Below are 14,300 nucleotides of genomic sequence, written 5' to 3' on the forward strand. Positions count from 1 at the left end.
ACCACATGGGGATCTTGACTCACTGCAACCTGCACCTCCCTGGTTCAAGGGATTCTCCTGCCTCAGGCTCCTGAGTAGCTGGGACTACAGGTGCCGGCCACTGCGCCCAGGTAATTTTTGTATTTTTAGTGGAGACAGGATTTCATCATGTTGGCCAGGCTGGTTTTGGACTCCTGACCTCAAGTGATTCACCCACCTTGGCCCCGCAAAGTGCTGGGATTATAGGCGTGAGCCACTGTGCCTGGCCCCTACATGATCTTTTAACCGCAACCTCACAATAGACACCACCACCTCCTTGTGGGTTCCCAGCGAAGTCCTTTGAGGCTCTGCAGATCAGAGCCTGTTTATTCTTCTCAGGACCACTACAAGTTCCATTGAAGTTTAAAGATATGATTGTTCTCTACAGTGACTTTTTGTTTCAAGCATTATTGCCTGAAGTAGTTGTTTGACAAGAGGTGTGGTTAAATTTTAGGTAGTATAAACTTCTTTTTAATAAACTGTTCAAGTCCCTGAAGTTCTATCTGCTGACTGGGGTTTTCTGACACGGGCTCCCTTGGAGGGTTAACAGTCTGTTGTCTCTTTTCCCCTCAGAGATATTCTTTACCACATATATTAAGAGGTTATTTTCATCTTGTTCGTGTAGAAATGAGAATGAAATCTTTGCTTTCTAATTTTCCTCTCTTCCTAATGTCATTGGTTGCTACTGACTTATGCAATGTGATTCTTCCCTGGGCACTCATCAGTGGGTATTGTTTTCAACTTGGCATGGCTCAAACCTCAAACTTTTAAAGTTTTAAAGCAGCCATGTTGCACTTATGATCAATAAATCAAGCACTGTGACCGCTTTATTGCTTGTAAGGTGATTACCCTACTTTGCCCGTAGTGACTCTTCAGTTTGATTAAAATGCAGTTTCATCAGGCCATAGTTGAGTCCTCTAGATATATAAATACATGAGAGAAGCCCACACTCAAATGTTTTTATAACCACCCTTCAACTTTTTAACCATCTATTCCAGTACTGTTGTGGTCCTTATCCTATAATTCAAATTTCCATGCTCTTTGCCAAAGTAATTTTTATTTAGTGCATAATCCAACCTCTTGTCTCTGTAAGAGTATATTCTTTTTTCTGCTAACTAGTGGTAAGCCTTGGTCCCACTGCAAAGAATTTTCTACAGGTAAAATGAGCTCCTGTGCAATCCGCAGATCAGGCTCTGATGGTGGGAGAATATGAGAGATGGTGTTGGTTCACTTGTGATTGTTTTCTAGGTGAGGGGAGCTGGAATAATGGGAGTGGAATTATTATCTTGGACAGGAGAGGAACACGCATTCAACCGTGCCACTGCCCTGGCAGCAGGAACCCTTTTGACTGCATTTTAAGACATTAATAATGAGCATCTGTCCCAGAGCTCCTTGCCCAGGGCAGTGTGCCACCAGCCTCTCATGGCTTTTGGCTCATGACAGGTTGCCCCACCTCCCTTGTCCATCTCCAAGGTGCCCCACTCACGCAGAGGGCTCCTGCCCTCTGCAGATTGCCTGGGTTCCAACCAGCTCATTAAAGTCTAGCCAGTATTTTCACTGTGCCGTTGGGGTACATTCTGAATATCCACGTTGACAGCCACACAGGCTGCCTACCTGAGTGGTCCACTCTGTCTCCCAGGGGAACCAATTATTGGTTTGATTGCCATTATTTTCATTTAAACCCTATTTGCCCCTGTAGCCCTGTCATCTGGTCACCTTGCTTTTGCAGAATGTGAGGTTTTTCAGGAATGTATATAATTGATCCTCATTTGCAGATTCTATATTTGCAAATTTGCCAACTGGCTAAAATGTATGTGTAGCTCCCAGATCAATACTCATAGAGCTTTCGAGGTTGTTCATAGATATGTGTGTGTGTAGAGCAACAGGAAGTGCCAGGAGCACCTGTTTCTCACTGAGGTCTGAGAGGGCGATGCTCTGCCTTCCTGCTTCCACTCTCCTCCTGTCAGCAAGGATGCTTTTCGTATTCTATTTAGTGCCATGTTTTTCAGTTTTGTGCTTTTTTTTTTTTTTTGGTAATTTTGCTGTTGAAAATGGCCCTGTAGTGCAGTGCTGGGAAGCTGTCTAGTGTTCCTGAACATAAGAGGGCTGTAACATGTTTTATGGAGAAGCCTCATGCAGGCATGAGTGATAGTGCTACTGGCTGTGAGGTCAATGTTAATGACTCTACAATATCTATTAAATAGAGTATCTTTAAACAGAAGTACATAAACAAGTTACATTTTGATTGTTTGATGAAAACGTGACCAAAGGTTTGCAGGAATCTTGCTCTGTATTCTCTTGGTAACAGTAGTTCAGCATTCAGTAATTTAGTATTTGAGATGACTTTATAGAGCATAACTTCTATGAGTAATGATAATTGAATGTGCATATATTTCATTACAGCAGAGATGCCTATGCTGAAATAATTCTTCTTATATAAGAAAATAGGACACGTGGATTATTCTTCTGCCATGTCTGTGGCATGTCCCACTCACATATTTAACCACCAGTTTTCTTGCCCAGGTGTAATTAGCATGGTCAATGCGGGAGCAATGAGTGGCTCTGGAAACCTGATGGATTTCCTCGATGAACCATTCCCTGACGTGGGGACGTATGAGGACTTCCACACCATCGACTGGCTAAGGGAAAAGTCACGGGACACTGACAGACACAGGAAGGTAGGTGACATTACGAAAGGACACACTACAAATGGCTAAGCAATGCTTTCATTCAAAAGTTACTGAGCTGGGGCTTAGGTCCACGTACATGTCATGTGCTGGGTTAGGGTCTAAAGAAGAAAAGAGCCAGTGGGAGAAGCAGATACATGAGATCATTGTACTAGCAGGCACTTTGGGCAGGACGCTGTGTCATATGGAGGGAATGTGGTGTAGAGGAGAGGGAGGGAGCTTTGCAGGTGCCATTTCTGGACCCCGTTTTCTCATCCATGAGGATGGAGGTGATTATGCCTGAAGAGAAAATGAGATTATGTGTATATGAAAGCACATATAACAGTGCCTGGCTTCTAGTTGGCAATCGGTATATATTTAAATGGACCGCAATGGTTGTCTGTCAAGTGCTGTGTGATCTTTTAGGTTCGGTTAGCGAAGGGTTTTTCAGAAAGGGTAACATTTCAGTTAAGTCTTGAAGGATGACTAAGATTTTGCTAGGCAGAGGAAGGGAAATGATTCTAAACATCAGGAATGAACCCCCGCCCCTTTTAAAAACTTTTCTTTTTTTTGCATCTCTGGAAGTCTTGGCTCTTCAGGGTGAATGGCCCCCTTTTAAAAGTCACTGAGGCATGAAAGAATGTGATGTATTTGGGCAATTCAGGAAGCTCTAAGGGTCTGGTGGAGGATTCCTGCAAGGAGAGGGATAGGGATGAGTGTGGAAATAGAGGCAGCAGGACCACATGGGGGACGGCCATGCTGGCGGTGGAGAGGAGTTTGTATTTTGTGCTGAAAGCCATAGAAGACAATAAAGATGCACTGCAAAGGGAGAAGCAGGAAGCTTGGAAATGAGTCCAGGAGACCGAAGGCAGTGACGTGCAGGTGAAGAGAGGGGATCAGGGTCAAGAGGCATTCTGAGGCGCCACGGACAGGATTCAGGGGAGGTGCTGGGGTCAGGAGGGGAGAGGGGTCTTGGAAGTGCAGTCATGGAACACTAGGTTGTGGCCTGATGTGGATGATGTCTTTGATGCCTAGAGGAAGCAAAGGGAGACTGGCCGACTGCGGGGAGTCCAATGGGTTCTGTGTAGATGCGTTGGCTTGAGCTACACAGGGGACAGGTGATCACAGGTGGCGAGAACTCTGTGGTTCAAGGGTGAGGGAAGGGCCAGGGGGAGAATGAGGTCCCTGCCTGCAAGTGGAGGCTGAAGCTTTAGAAGCGGCCATGGTGGCTTGTGTGTACAGAAAGAGAAGGGAGGAGGAGGTCAAGACCCTAGGCAGTGCCCAGAGTTACCAGGTCCAGGGGTGGCAGGTGGGGAGCCTGCAACAAGAGGGGACCCCACTAAGAGCGGTCCCCTGTGAATGGAGAGGGTGTTGTGCAGGGGGCTGCTCACAAGGTTATCCTCCATGGGGAGGTCAGGTAGGAGGCAAACCAGCGGCCTGGGGGCTGGCAGTGAGGGGAGAGCTGCTTCAGAGGAGGGTGAGCAGTGACATGGACAGTGTGACCATGTCACCTTGCTTCACGAGGGCTGGCATAAAAAGAGGAGGGCAATGTGAAGGGAGTCAGGTTAAGTCATGAAGATGTTGCAGCCTCTTGGCTCTAGCATGCAAGAACATGGGATTGAGGCAGCTTTCCCTCTAGAGCATGGCTCAGCCGACTGCAGCCCACAGGCCAAAGCCAGCTGGCACCTCGTTTTGTAAATAAACTTTTGTTGGAACTCAGCCATGCCCATCCATTTCCATATTTTTTATGGCTACTTTTGTGCTACAGTGGCAGGGTTGAGAAGTTGCAACAGAGACCATTTGGCCTGCAAAGCCCAAAATATTTACTCTCTGGTCCTTTCCAGAAAACATTTACCCACCACTGCTCTAAAAGGCCATGAGAGAAATATGATCTCAGAGGTGCATACAATTCTGTTAGCACAGGGAGGTGTGTATAGATGTGTCCATCTGATATGGTAAACGTGATCTATGGCAGCTAATTCTAAGTTTGTGCTGTTAAATTTAACCTTGAAAACAAAGAGGAGATGAAGTCTTTGTTGAAGAGGCTTTTTAATGAAACCTAGCAATGTAAGTTAAGATAGTAACTCATGTTCAGAATGGAGACACTGAACCAATGTTCCCCTTCAGCACAGCTTTTAAATTGTCGAAGATCAAATCACATTTAGTACGTGTTTTTTAATTAAGTGAATTCTTTGTGTGTGTGCTCAAATTCTTTGGAGACTATTGTGGCATCTTTATAGCTCTATAGAGTAGAAAGCTCATCTTACCATTGCAGCACATAGCTGAAAGAATCACAACAGTGGGAATTTAGCTACTTGATAAAATTCATTTTATTTTCTTAATTACCCTGTTTCCTGAGGAAACAGTTTCAAGGAAAAAAACATGAATTAGAAAATACATTCAGATCAGCTGCTGTATCTGCTTTGTTCTAGATCACCAGCAAGAGCAAGGAGTCCATATGGGAGTTCATCAAGAGCCTGCTGGATGCCTGGTCGGGATGGGTGGTGATGCTGCTCATCGGCCTGCTGGCAGGTACGTGGATGGGCACGCAGCACTCCTGCGGGAAGCTATTGAGGCCAAAACCCCAAAACATGAACGCTCTGGGAGGTTTGGAATAAGGAACGTGTGTCTTTTACTCTCGTGGGAGGGATTTATTACTTGAAATATCTAAGGGCAAAATGCATGACTATATATTTAACCTAAAATCTATCATCCATAAGGCATTCCCAAGGCACAAGCCCAGGCACAGGCCTTTGTGGAGCTGTGATGACAGAGCTGGTGGCCTGTCCACACAGTGCAGAATATTCTTACTCTACGGGATTTGACTGAAAACATACATTTTTTTAGAAAGGTCTTGTTCTGTTGCCCAGGCTGCAGGGCAGTGACATGATGACAGTTCACTGCAGCCTCTACCTCCCAGGGCCGAGCAATCCTCCCACCTCAGCCTTCTGAGTAGCCAGGACCACAGGCATGCGTGCCACCATGTTCAGCTAATTTTTGTTATTTTTTGTAGAGATGGGGGTCTCATTATGTTGCTCAGGCTGCTCTTGAACTCCTGAGCTCAAGCCATCCTCTTGCCTCAGCCTCCCAAAGTGTTGGGATTACAGGCGTGAGCCACTGAGCCCAGCCAAGCACATATTTTATGTTCTGTTGTAGTTGGTTATGTAGATGGCAACAAAATCAGGGACTGTTTTGATCTTCAATAACAAAACGTCATATGAGATTTCCTTTTACTACTACTGGTAGGCTCTGGGATGAACTTGAAACATTCAGCAATGCTGAGCACCATGCTGGACACCCACGGGAGCTGAGGCAGGCCCCTGACCCTCAGGGACTCTGCATCTTTCCTTTTTAGAATCCCAACACCATGTTTGCGAGCAGTAGATGTTTCCAGAGTAAATGGATGCTATCTGGAGGGGAAACCCATCTTTTTAATAGCAAACACTCCAGCCCTTCATGGAAATAGTTTCCTAAAACTTATGTCCTTTTAGGAGATTAAGAAGGTTAATGTCTAAGAATAAAAAATTTGGCATGATGAAGAGGTTCTTTTAATAATAATCCCCTACATATAACAACATAATAGTTATGGTTAGAGAACGGATAAGGGAATTGACTATACCATAGTAGTACATGCTCTAAGAAGGACGAACACTAATGGGGCACAGATAGAGTTTTGTGAGTACAGGGGATTTCAGTTTCCAGGTGATCTTTGATTTATTCCATAGATCATCGGAGGAGGGGCTTGGTTGCCACGGAAGAGCTCTACCTTCCTCACCTGCCTCAGCGTCCCATAAAGAGTTCAGAGGAATGCTTGGAGGGGGGATCCTTTCCTACCAGTCACAGATGCTGTCTGTCCACTTCTCCATGTCTGTCCTTTCTTTCCCATTGGCATTTCCCATCATGTACTGGTGGCAGCCAGGGCAGGGAATTAGACTTCATTGTCACAAGGTATTGGATGACCAGTTTTGCTTGGCTGCTTCTATGAAGGCCTTTGAAGGCCAAGTGGGAGTTTGCTATGAATTTTTATGTCCTTATTTAGAGTATTTGATAAAACCTTATAGTGTGTCATTATTCTTGGCTTATAGGAAGGAGAAATAAATAGGGTAAATGAAGAAACTCAGAATAGTAATAGACGTTCTGATAACAGCACAGCTTAAATTTATTGACTGACCTAGAAGCCCAATTGGGCTAACTTTAACAAATCTGATTTTGACCAGCTGGCTTTATTATCCACTTGATTTTCATTAGGACGGGGAATTTAAAAAATTATGCTGCTGCCCAGGCTTCACTTAAACAGTGTCTCTGGAGAGGACCTCTGACTTGAATGCAGCCTGCCCCTCCACTCTGTGATTGTAACGTGCAGCCAGGTGTGAGCACCGCTGGACAAAAGGAGAGCCCATGGGCACATCAGCAGGGGAATACATGGGAGGGTGAGAATGGGTGACGCTGAAATGAAAGGGCTACAGTGTTCTTTTGATTTGAATGCACTTTGAAGCGACAGTCAGAGCCATGTCCCACTCACTTCCCCCTTCCTCGCTGGAATAGTGGAGAGGATCCCGGGTCTCATCGCCTGGCCGGCTGTCCCCTCAGTGGCTGTTGTCTTTGGACTCTCCTTATGGGTAGGCCCACAGCATCTCGGCAGGTGCTTATCAGGAGTTACCACTAGGTGTCACTGTTGGACCACGAAAGAAAGCTGAGGCCCGCTGCAGCGCAGTCATAACCAGCCTCAGCAAGGAAGATTGGGTGTGCAGTAGGGGAATTGCGAATGAATGAGTAGTGATGAAACTTGGGGTGATCATCTCGTTTGCTCCTGAATATCTGCAGGACCCTCCCATCTTCACGTTCTTCTTCAAATACCACAAGATGTCCCTTATATGTGGAGTCTAAAAAAACCAGTATCATAGAAACAGAGTAGAAAGGTGGCTGCTAGGGGCTGGGAGGGGTGGGGGCAGGATGGGGAAACGGATATTGATCAGAGGGTGTAAGGTTCAGTTAGACTGGAGGAATAAGCTTTAGTGAGCTGTCGAATTGCATGGTGACCACGGTTAATAATCATGTATTGTATATTTCAAAATTGCTAAAAGAATAGACTTTAACATTCTCACCACAAAAATAAATTGGTGAGATGATTTATTTGATTGGTGCGAAGGTAATTGTGGTTTTTGCCATTAAAAGCAACAGTATGATTGAATCTTTAATTAGCTTGATCAAATCTTTCTGTAATGTGTACATCGATAAAAACATGCCATTGATATACACAATTATTATGTGTCAGTTTTAAAAAGTTAAAAAGATCAAGATAATGAGCCCTGTGCCTTTGTTTTTCCTTTGGATAGTTCTAAAGTTGACCCTGTGGAAAGACCTCATGAAATACTAAATATTATGGCTCTTGCTTGCTGTTGCTAGGGGGCAGTGTTTACTTAGCTAACTCTGCAAACTAGCATTAAGCTGAACCAAGCTTGCATCCAGGGTTTCATGATCTGGAGAAAACACTTTAAGCATGTATAATTTCTTTTCATTGAGTTTCAGTTTCCAACTTTAAATCAGGAAATAGTTTTCACCATTCCACAAGGCATATGTGCTTCAAAATATGTTGTACAGGATAAAAACACACAATGTTATGTATCAATTTAAAAATGAAAGAATAAACAAATCAGGAAATAATGATATCTCTCAATGAGACTAATTGTATATATTTTTATATTTGAAACCAAGTATTTCATTATTGAATTGCATGCTTAAAAATTTCAAACTTGTCTGATATTTAAAATTTAAAAAACGATAAAATTACATCCCTCCCTCTCTGAGCCTCAACCCCGTTGCCTGCTATATGGGTATATATAGTATGTATGTAAAGCTTTATTGAAATATAACACAGATACCATACAATTCACCCATTTAAAGTATACAATTCAGTGGTTTTTAGTGTATCACAGAGTTGTACAACCATCACCATAGTCGATTTTAGAAGAATTTTATAATCACGAAAAAAACCATTATACCCTTTCGCTATCAAGCCCCTGCACCCCAACCGTCCCCCTTCCAGCTCTAGGCCACTGTTAACCTCCTTTCTGTCTCTATGGATTTGCCTATTCTGGGCATTTCATATAAATGGAATCATACAATATGTGGTCTTTGTGATTAACTTCTTTCACTAAGCATAATATGTTCAAAGTTTGTCCATGTTGTAGCACGTGTCAGTACTTCATTCCTTTTCATTGCCAAATACCATTCCAGCATATAGATAGACCACATGTTGTTTATCCACTTATCCATTGATGGGTATTTGGGTTGTTCTAGTTTTTGGCTATTTTAAATAATGCTGCTTTGAACATTTTTTGTGCAAGTGTTTCTGTGCACATATGTTTTCACTTCTCTTGGGTATATGCCTAGGAATAAAATTGCTTAGTCAAATGGTAACTCTGTGTTTAACTTTTTGAGGAACCACCAGACCATTTTCAGAGGCATTGTACCTTTGTAGTGCACTATATTTTCTCTCTAGTTCTCATCACCTTTTTGGTTTTTTTTTTTGAGACTGGGTCTGGTTCTGGTGTGATCATGGCTTGCTATAGCCCAGGCTTGAGCAATCCACCCGCCTCAGCCTCCTGAGTAGCTGGGACTATAGGCACGTGCCACCATATGTGGCTAATTTTTTTTTTTTTTTGTAGAGTCAGGATCTTGTCATGCTGTTCAGGCTGGTCTTGAACTCCTGGCCTCAAATGATCTGTCTACCTTGGCATTTTAAAGTGCTGGGATTACAGGCATAAGCCACTGTGCCTGGCCCTTATACCTTTTAGCGGAACCTTTAATGTACTTATTTTGTCCAGTGTCCTGTCCCAGGTGCAGTTCCACAAAGGCAGGGACTTGGGTCTACTCTTTTCACTGCTATATTCCCAAGATATGGACTAGTAACTGGCATGTAGTAGGCACATGTTCAATAACTATCCCTTGAATGAATGAATGGACCTGAGTTTTCTGATTTTTCATTCATTTATTTATTACAATCTTTTATTCAACATGGATATATAGTGCCAGCTATGTACTTGACATAGGTATAACAATGGACAAGACAGATAGGGTCCTTGCCCACTTGGGGTGGACACAGGGTCTGAATGCCAGGCCTGACCCCCACTGTGGCAGGATAACCAGGTAATGAAACCTTTCTTACCTAGCACTTATAGACTAGTGGAAGTACACACACACACACACACACACACACACACAGAGAGAGAGAGAGAGAGAGAGAGAGAGAGAGAGAGAGAGAAAGAGAGAGAGAGAGAAAGAAAGCTAATTGTGATATCAGGATGTGAGAGCTGTGGTGATGGGAAGGACAGGCAGCCACAGGAATGCCAGGGAATACGCCTAACGCAGGCTTAGGAAATCAGGAAAGACTTCCCAAAGGAGGTGATATGAATGTTGGAATCTGGACGAAAAGCAGGAGTCTGACAGGAGGGGAGGGCAGTGCTTGCCGAGATGGTGCAGAGAGGAGAGCGTGGCACATTCCAGGAACATGGAGTGGGCAGAGTGTGGGGAGTTAGTGAGAGAAAGGGGTGAAGCTGGAGAGATCCGAGGGGCCAGCTGTCAGAATGGGTAACCTGTTGAGGATTTGGGTGTTCTCCCAAGAACAATGGGTAACCATAGCAGGGCTTTCCATATAGGGGAGTGGCACAGGTCAGTTTGGCATTTGGAAAGCCTGTTGGACCACAGTGTGGAGAAGCTATGGATGGGGCAGGACTGGGGCCGGAGACCAGAGAGGAGGCTTCTGCAGCATTCCAGCCAGTAATAACTTCAACATGGTGATCTGAAAGATAGCCCAAGTGGGGATGGGGATAAGTGGAGTGATTTGAGAGAGATTTCAGAGGTGGAGCTGCTGGGATATGAGGTTTGCCTGGAAAGGGGTTGCTTCCCCAGATTTCTAGTTTGCACAGTAGCGTGCCAATGGTGGGCTCCACTCTCAGCTGGGACAAAGCTGAGGCTGGGAGGAGGATGCTTTAGTTCAGTGTCGGATGGCAGTGGGCTGAAGTGGAGATATCTAGTAGACCCAAGAAGGCAAATAGACTTATGTTCTTGTGTTTTTTGACAATGCCTGTTCATTAGCTTTGACTGCCTGGGGCTCTGCTGCAAAGAATTGGGAGGGTAATTCCACAAGTGTGTGTCATGATTGATTAGTGGTATCTGACATGGGTATGCCAAGAGTTGTGAAGGGGAATCCAACAGAGTGTGTCATTATTGGTTGGTGATGTCTGCCATGGGCATTGGAAGCTGACGGCTGGGCTGTGTCATGATTGGCTTTGTAATATAGGCAGGGGGCTCTATGTGCTTGGCAAAGCATAGCTTGAGATCTACATTTATACCTAATAGCAAATAGAAGGATGTGAATAAGGTTGCCGTGGCTGAGAGCATAGTATAAAATGAGAAAAGGGTTTAGGGTCAAGCTTTGAGGAAATGGCCTTTTTGAAGTTGGGTGGAGGATTCAGAAAGATTAGAGGAGGCAGAGAAAACCAGAGAGCAAGGAGGAAAGCAGGAGAGAATGATGTAGAAGCCAAGGGAAGAGATGTTTCTAGAAGGGTGAAGTGGTCATCAGAGTCAGATGATACTGAGAGCTCTGGAACTGGGATCAGCAAACTTTTTCTGCAAGAGGCCAGTCAATATTTTCAGATTTGTGGCCCATGTGGTTTCTGTCTCATCTTTTCAGTTCTGCCACTGTAGCATGAAGGCAGCCACAGAGTGCATGTAGTTGAATGGAGTAGCTGTGCTCCAACAAAACTTTATTTACAAAAACAGGCTGTGGGCCAGATTTGGCTTGTGGGCTGTAGTTTGTGGATCCTGTTCTAGAGGAATGAGCTAAGGCCATAATGAGATAAGGCCATTCATTGCCTTAGCTGCATGGGAGTTTACTGGTAGGTTGAGGGAATGGACCGTGCCAAGGGGAGGAAAGAGATTAGATGGTGACTGGAGGGGAAAGTGGAACCAGGGAGGGTTTGTTTTTTTTTAATGTTTAAATACTGATGGCAAGGAGAGGAAGAGGTTGAAGCTACAGGAGAAAGAAAGCGGAATGGGAAGAAAGAGGCCCCAAGGAGGAAGGAGATGTAGAGCTGAGGTCAGCGGCGTCTGATGCAACACCAGAAGAGAAGGGAGGGGTGAGCGCTGATGCCAGGTGTTGATGCCTTCAGTGGGGATGTGGATGTGGAACTGATCCTATAATAACAATGCAGTGAAAAGGCTGAAAAATGAAGATGCTTGAAAGCATTCTCTGCCTTTGTGAGAGACTAGAATGCATTATTCTGGAAAGAGACCCAAGGCCGCCTTTTGTGATCCATTTAACTGCACATTCCATTTTCTTCCATTTCCATTGGCTTTTAAAGTAATTATTTAGTTTTATAGACCCATAATTCTTTATAATTTAAAAAAATGCAGAGAGTTCTAATAAACAGGATTTCCCAAGTTTGGTTCTCATTTGGTGGCAAAACCTTACTCATTTATGATGTGAGGCTGTCGTAGTTATGAGTCCATTTTGTCTGAATTATCATGTTTCCCTGAGAAATATTAATGTGTGGAATTCTATGATCCTGTCCCAGAAGCTGCTTAGAGAGTTCTGTCTTTTTACGGTATATATACCTTATGTCATAAACTTGGAAAAGGAAGAATTGCAGAAGTTGCCTGTCTCTCCTACCCAGTGGAAGCTACTGAGCTTTGTATCTCTCATTGGGCTCATGCTGCCTTGCCCACACCATAAATGTTCAAGTGCTGCAAGGTTAATGAAAGAGGCTTCCTATGTAAGTGACAGCCGCATTGCAAGTTTATTGCCTGCTCTGGAATCTGGGCCATCATTGCTGACGTGTCCCTGCCTGGCCGCCATGTTGCACCTGGTCTCATTCTTGTTACATCATGGGACGATTCCTCTTAATGGCTCATGTTACTTCTTCCAGGCACCTTGGCTGGAGTCATCGATCTCGCCGTGGACTGGATGACGGATCTGAAGGAGGGGGTCTGCCTGTCTGCCTTCTGGTACAGCCATGAGCAGTGCTGTTGGACTTCTAATGAGACCACTTTTGAGGACAGAGACAAGTGTCCCCTGTGGCAGAAATGGTCGGAGCTGCTGGTGAATCAGTCAGAGGTGGGTGTTTGGGCAGGGTCTTGGCTGGGGACCACTGCCATTCCACACATGCTTTGGAATGCTGCTGGGAGATTTGTGGATGTCTGTGATTTCACCTTCAAGTGCCTGTTCTGAAGGTCGTGGCTTAACACTAGGATGACTGGCTTTTTCTAGCTCTAATACTGTCACTCGAGCTTTACCTGCAAAACCCTTCCCCACTGTTTAATGTGCACAATGTGTGTGTGTGTGTGTGTGTGTGTGTGTGTGTGTGTGTGTTTGTATGTAAACCCTCGTATTTGGCTTTGTCATATTTGGCTTTATTTTTTATTACCGAAGGTGGTTTATTGATCATGCTGAAGAAATAGGGTTGACTTTTATATCTTCTAATTGAGGAGAACATATCGTTTTAAGTTATCCTTTACAAAAAGTAACAGCTTTAGTGAGATGAATTCACAGTTCATATTGTTCACCCATTCAAAGTGTACAATTTAATGATTGTAGTACATTCAGTTTTGTAACCATTACTGCAATCTAATTTTAGACCATTTTCATCATCCTTTCCAAAACTCTGTCTCCATTAGCAGTCACTCCCATGTACCCCAACCTGCCAGTTCTGAGCAACCACTAATCTACCTTTTGTCTCTCTATATTTGCCTCTTCTGGACATTTCAAATAAATGAAATCATACAATGTGTGGATTTTGTGTCTGGCTTCTTCCACTTAGCATCATGTTTCTAGGTTTCTTCCTATTGTAGCGTGAACCAGTACTTCATTCTTTTTGATGGCCAAATAATATTCTGTTGTATGAATGGGCCACATTCTATTTATCCATTCATTGGTTGCTTTTGCTTTTTGGCTATGATGAGTGATGTTGCTATGAACATTTCTGTACAAGTTTTTGTGAAGACATATGTTTCATTTCTCTTGAGTATATACCTGGGAATGGAGTTGCTGGGTCAGATGGTTACTCTATATTTAACCTTTTAAGCAGTGGCCAGACTGTTTTCCAAAGTGTCTGTATCATTTTACATTTCCACCAGCAGTGTATGAGACTTCCAATTTGTCCACCTTCCTGCTAACACTTGTTATTGCCTGTTTTTGATTATAGTCATCCTAGTGAGTATGAAGTGGCATCTCATTGTGCTTTCAGTCATCTTTCATTGCATTTTATAACCACCTTACAGAGGATGTTCTGGGCCTTCTAGAACGAGAATGCCCTACGCACAGGAGATAATAGTGGTGAACCACAGACCCATAGCATTAGAGCTTCAGAGCTTTATTAAAATCTTAGCTCAGGAAAGAGTTAACTTCTAACTCATTTTAGTGGTTACCACAATGACTATGGGTTATTAAAGGATCAGAAAGCCATGTGAGGGGGAACCAGGTTGCCAAGCTTCACATTAGGGGTAATGTGAGGATCTCTCAAGCTAGAACTAATCTTGGAAGATACATGTAATCTATTTATACATCTCCTCTCTTCACTTTTTTTTTTTTTTTTTTTTTTTTTTTTTTTTTTTTTT

General features: G+C 43.8%; 1 protein-coding gene across 2 annotated transcripts in view; it reads left to right on the forward strand.

The window, feature by feature from the left end:
- CLCN4 (chloride voltage-gated channel 4) overlaps positions 1 to 14,300 on the forward strand; it is an 88,011-nt gene that overhangs the window by 24,827 nt on the left and 48,884 nt on the right. For both annotated transcript variants that reach the window (XM_032285887.1, XM_032285886.1), the window contains exons 3-5: positions 2,542 to 2,696; positions 5,117 to 5,216; positions 12,614 to 12,801. In XM_032285887.1, coding sequence (XP_032141778.1) covers positions 2,553 to 2,696; positions 5,117 to 5,216; positions 12,614 to 12,801 — 432 coding nt within the window. In that variant the 5' untranslated portion in view covers positions 2,542 to 2,552. The remainder of the gene's footprint in view (positions 1 to 2,541; positions 2,697 to 5,116; positions 5,217 to 12,613; positions 12,802 to 14,300) is intronic.

This window comes from Sapajus apella, unplaced genomic scaffold, assembly GCF_009761245.1.
Source record: "Sapajus apella isolate SASKATOON/1434 unplaced genomic scaffold, GSC_monkey_1.0 scaffold17, whole genome shotgun sequence".
Lineage (NCBI taxonomy): Eukaryota > Metazoa > Chordata > Mammalia > Primates > Cebidae > Sapajus > Sapajus apella.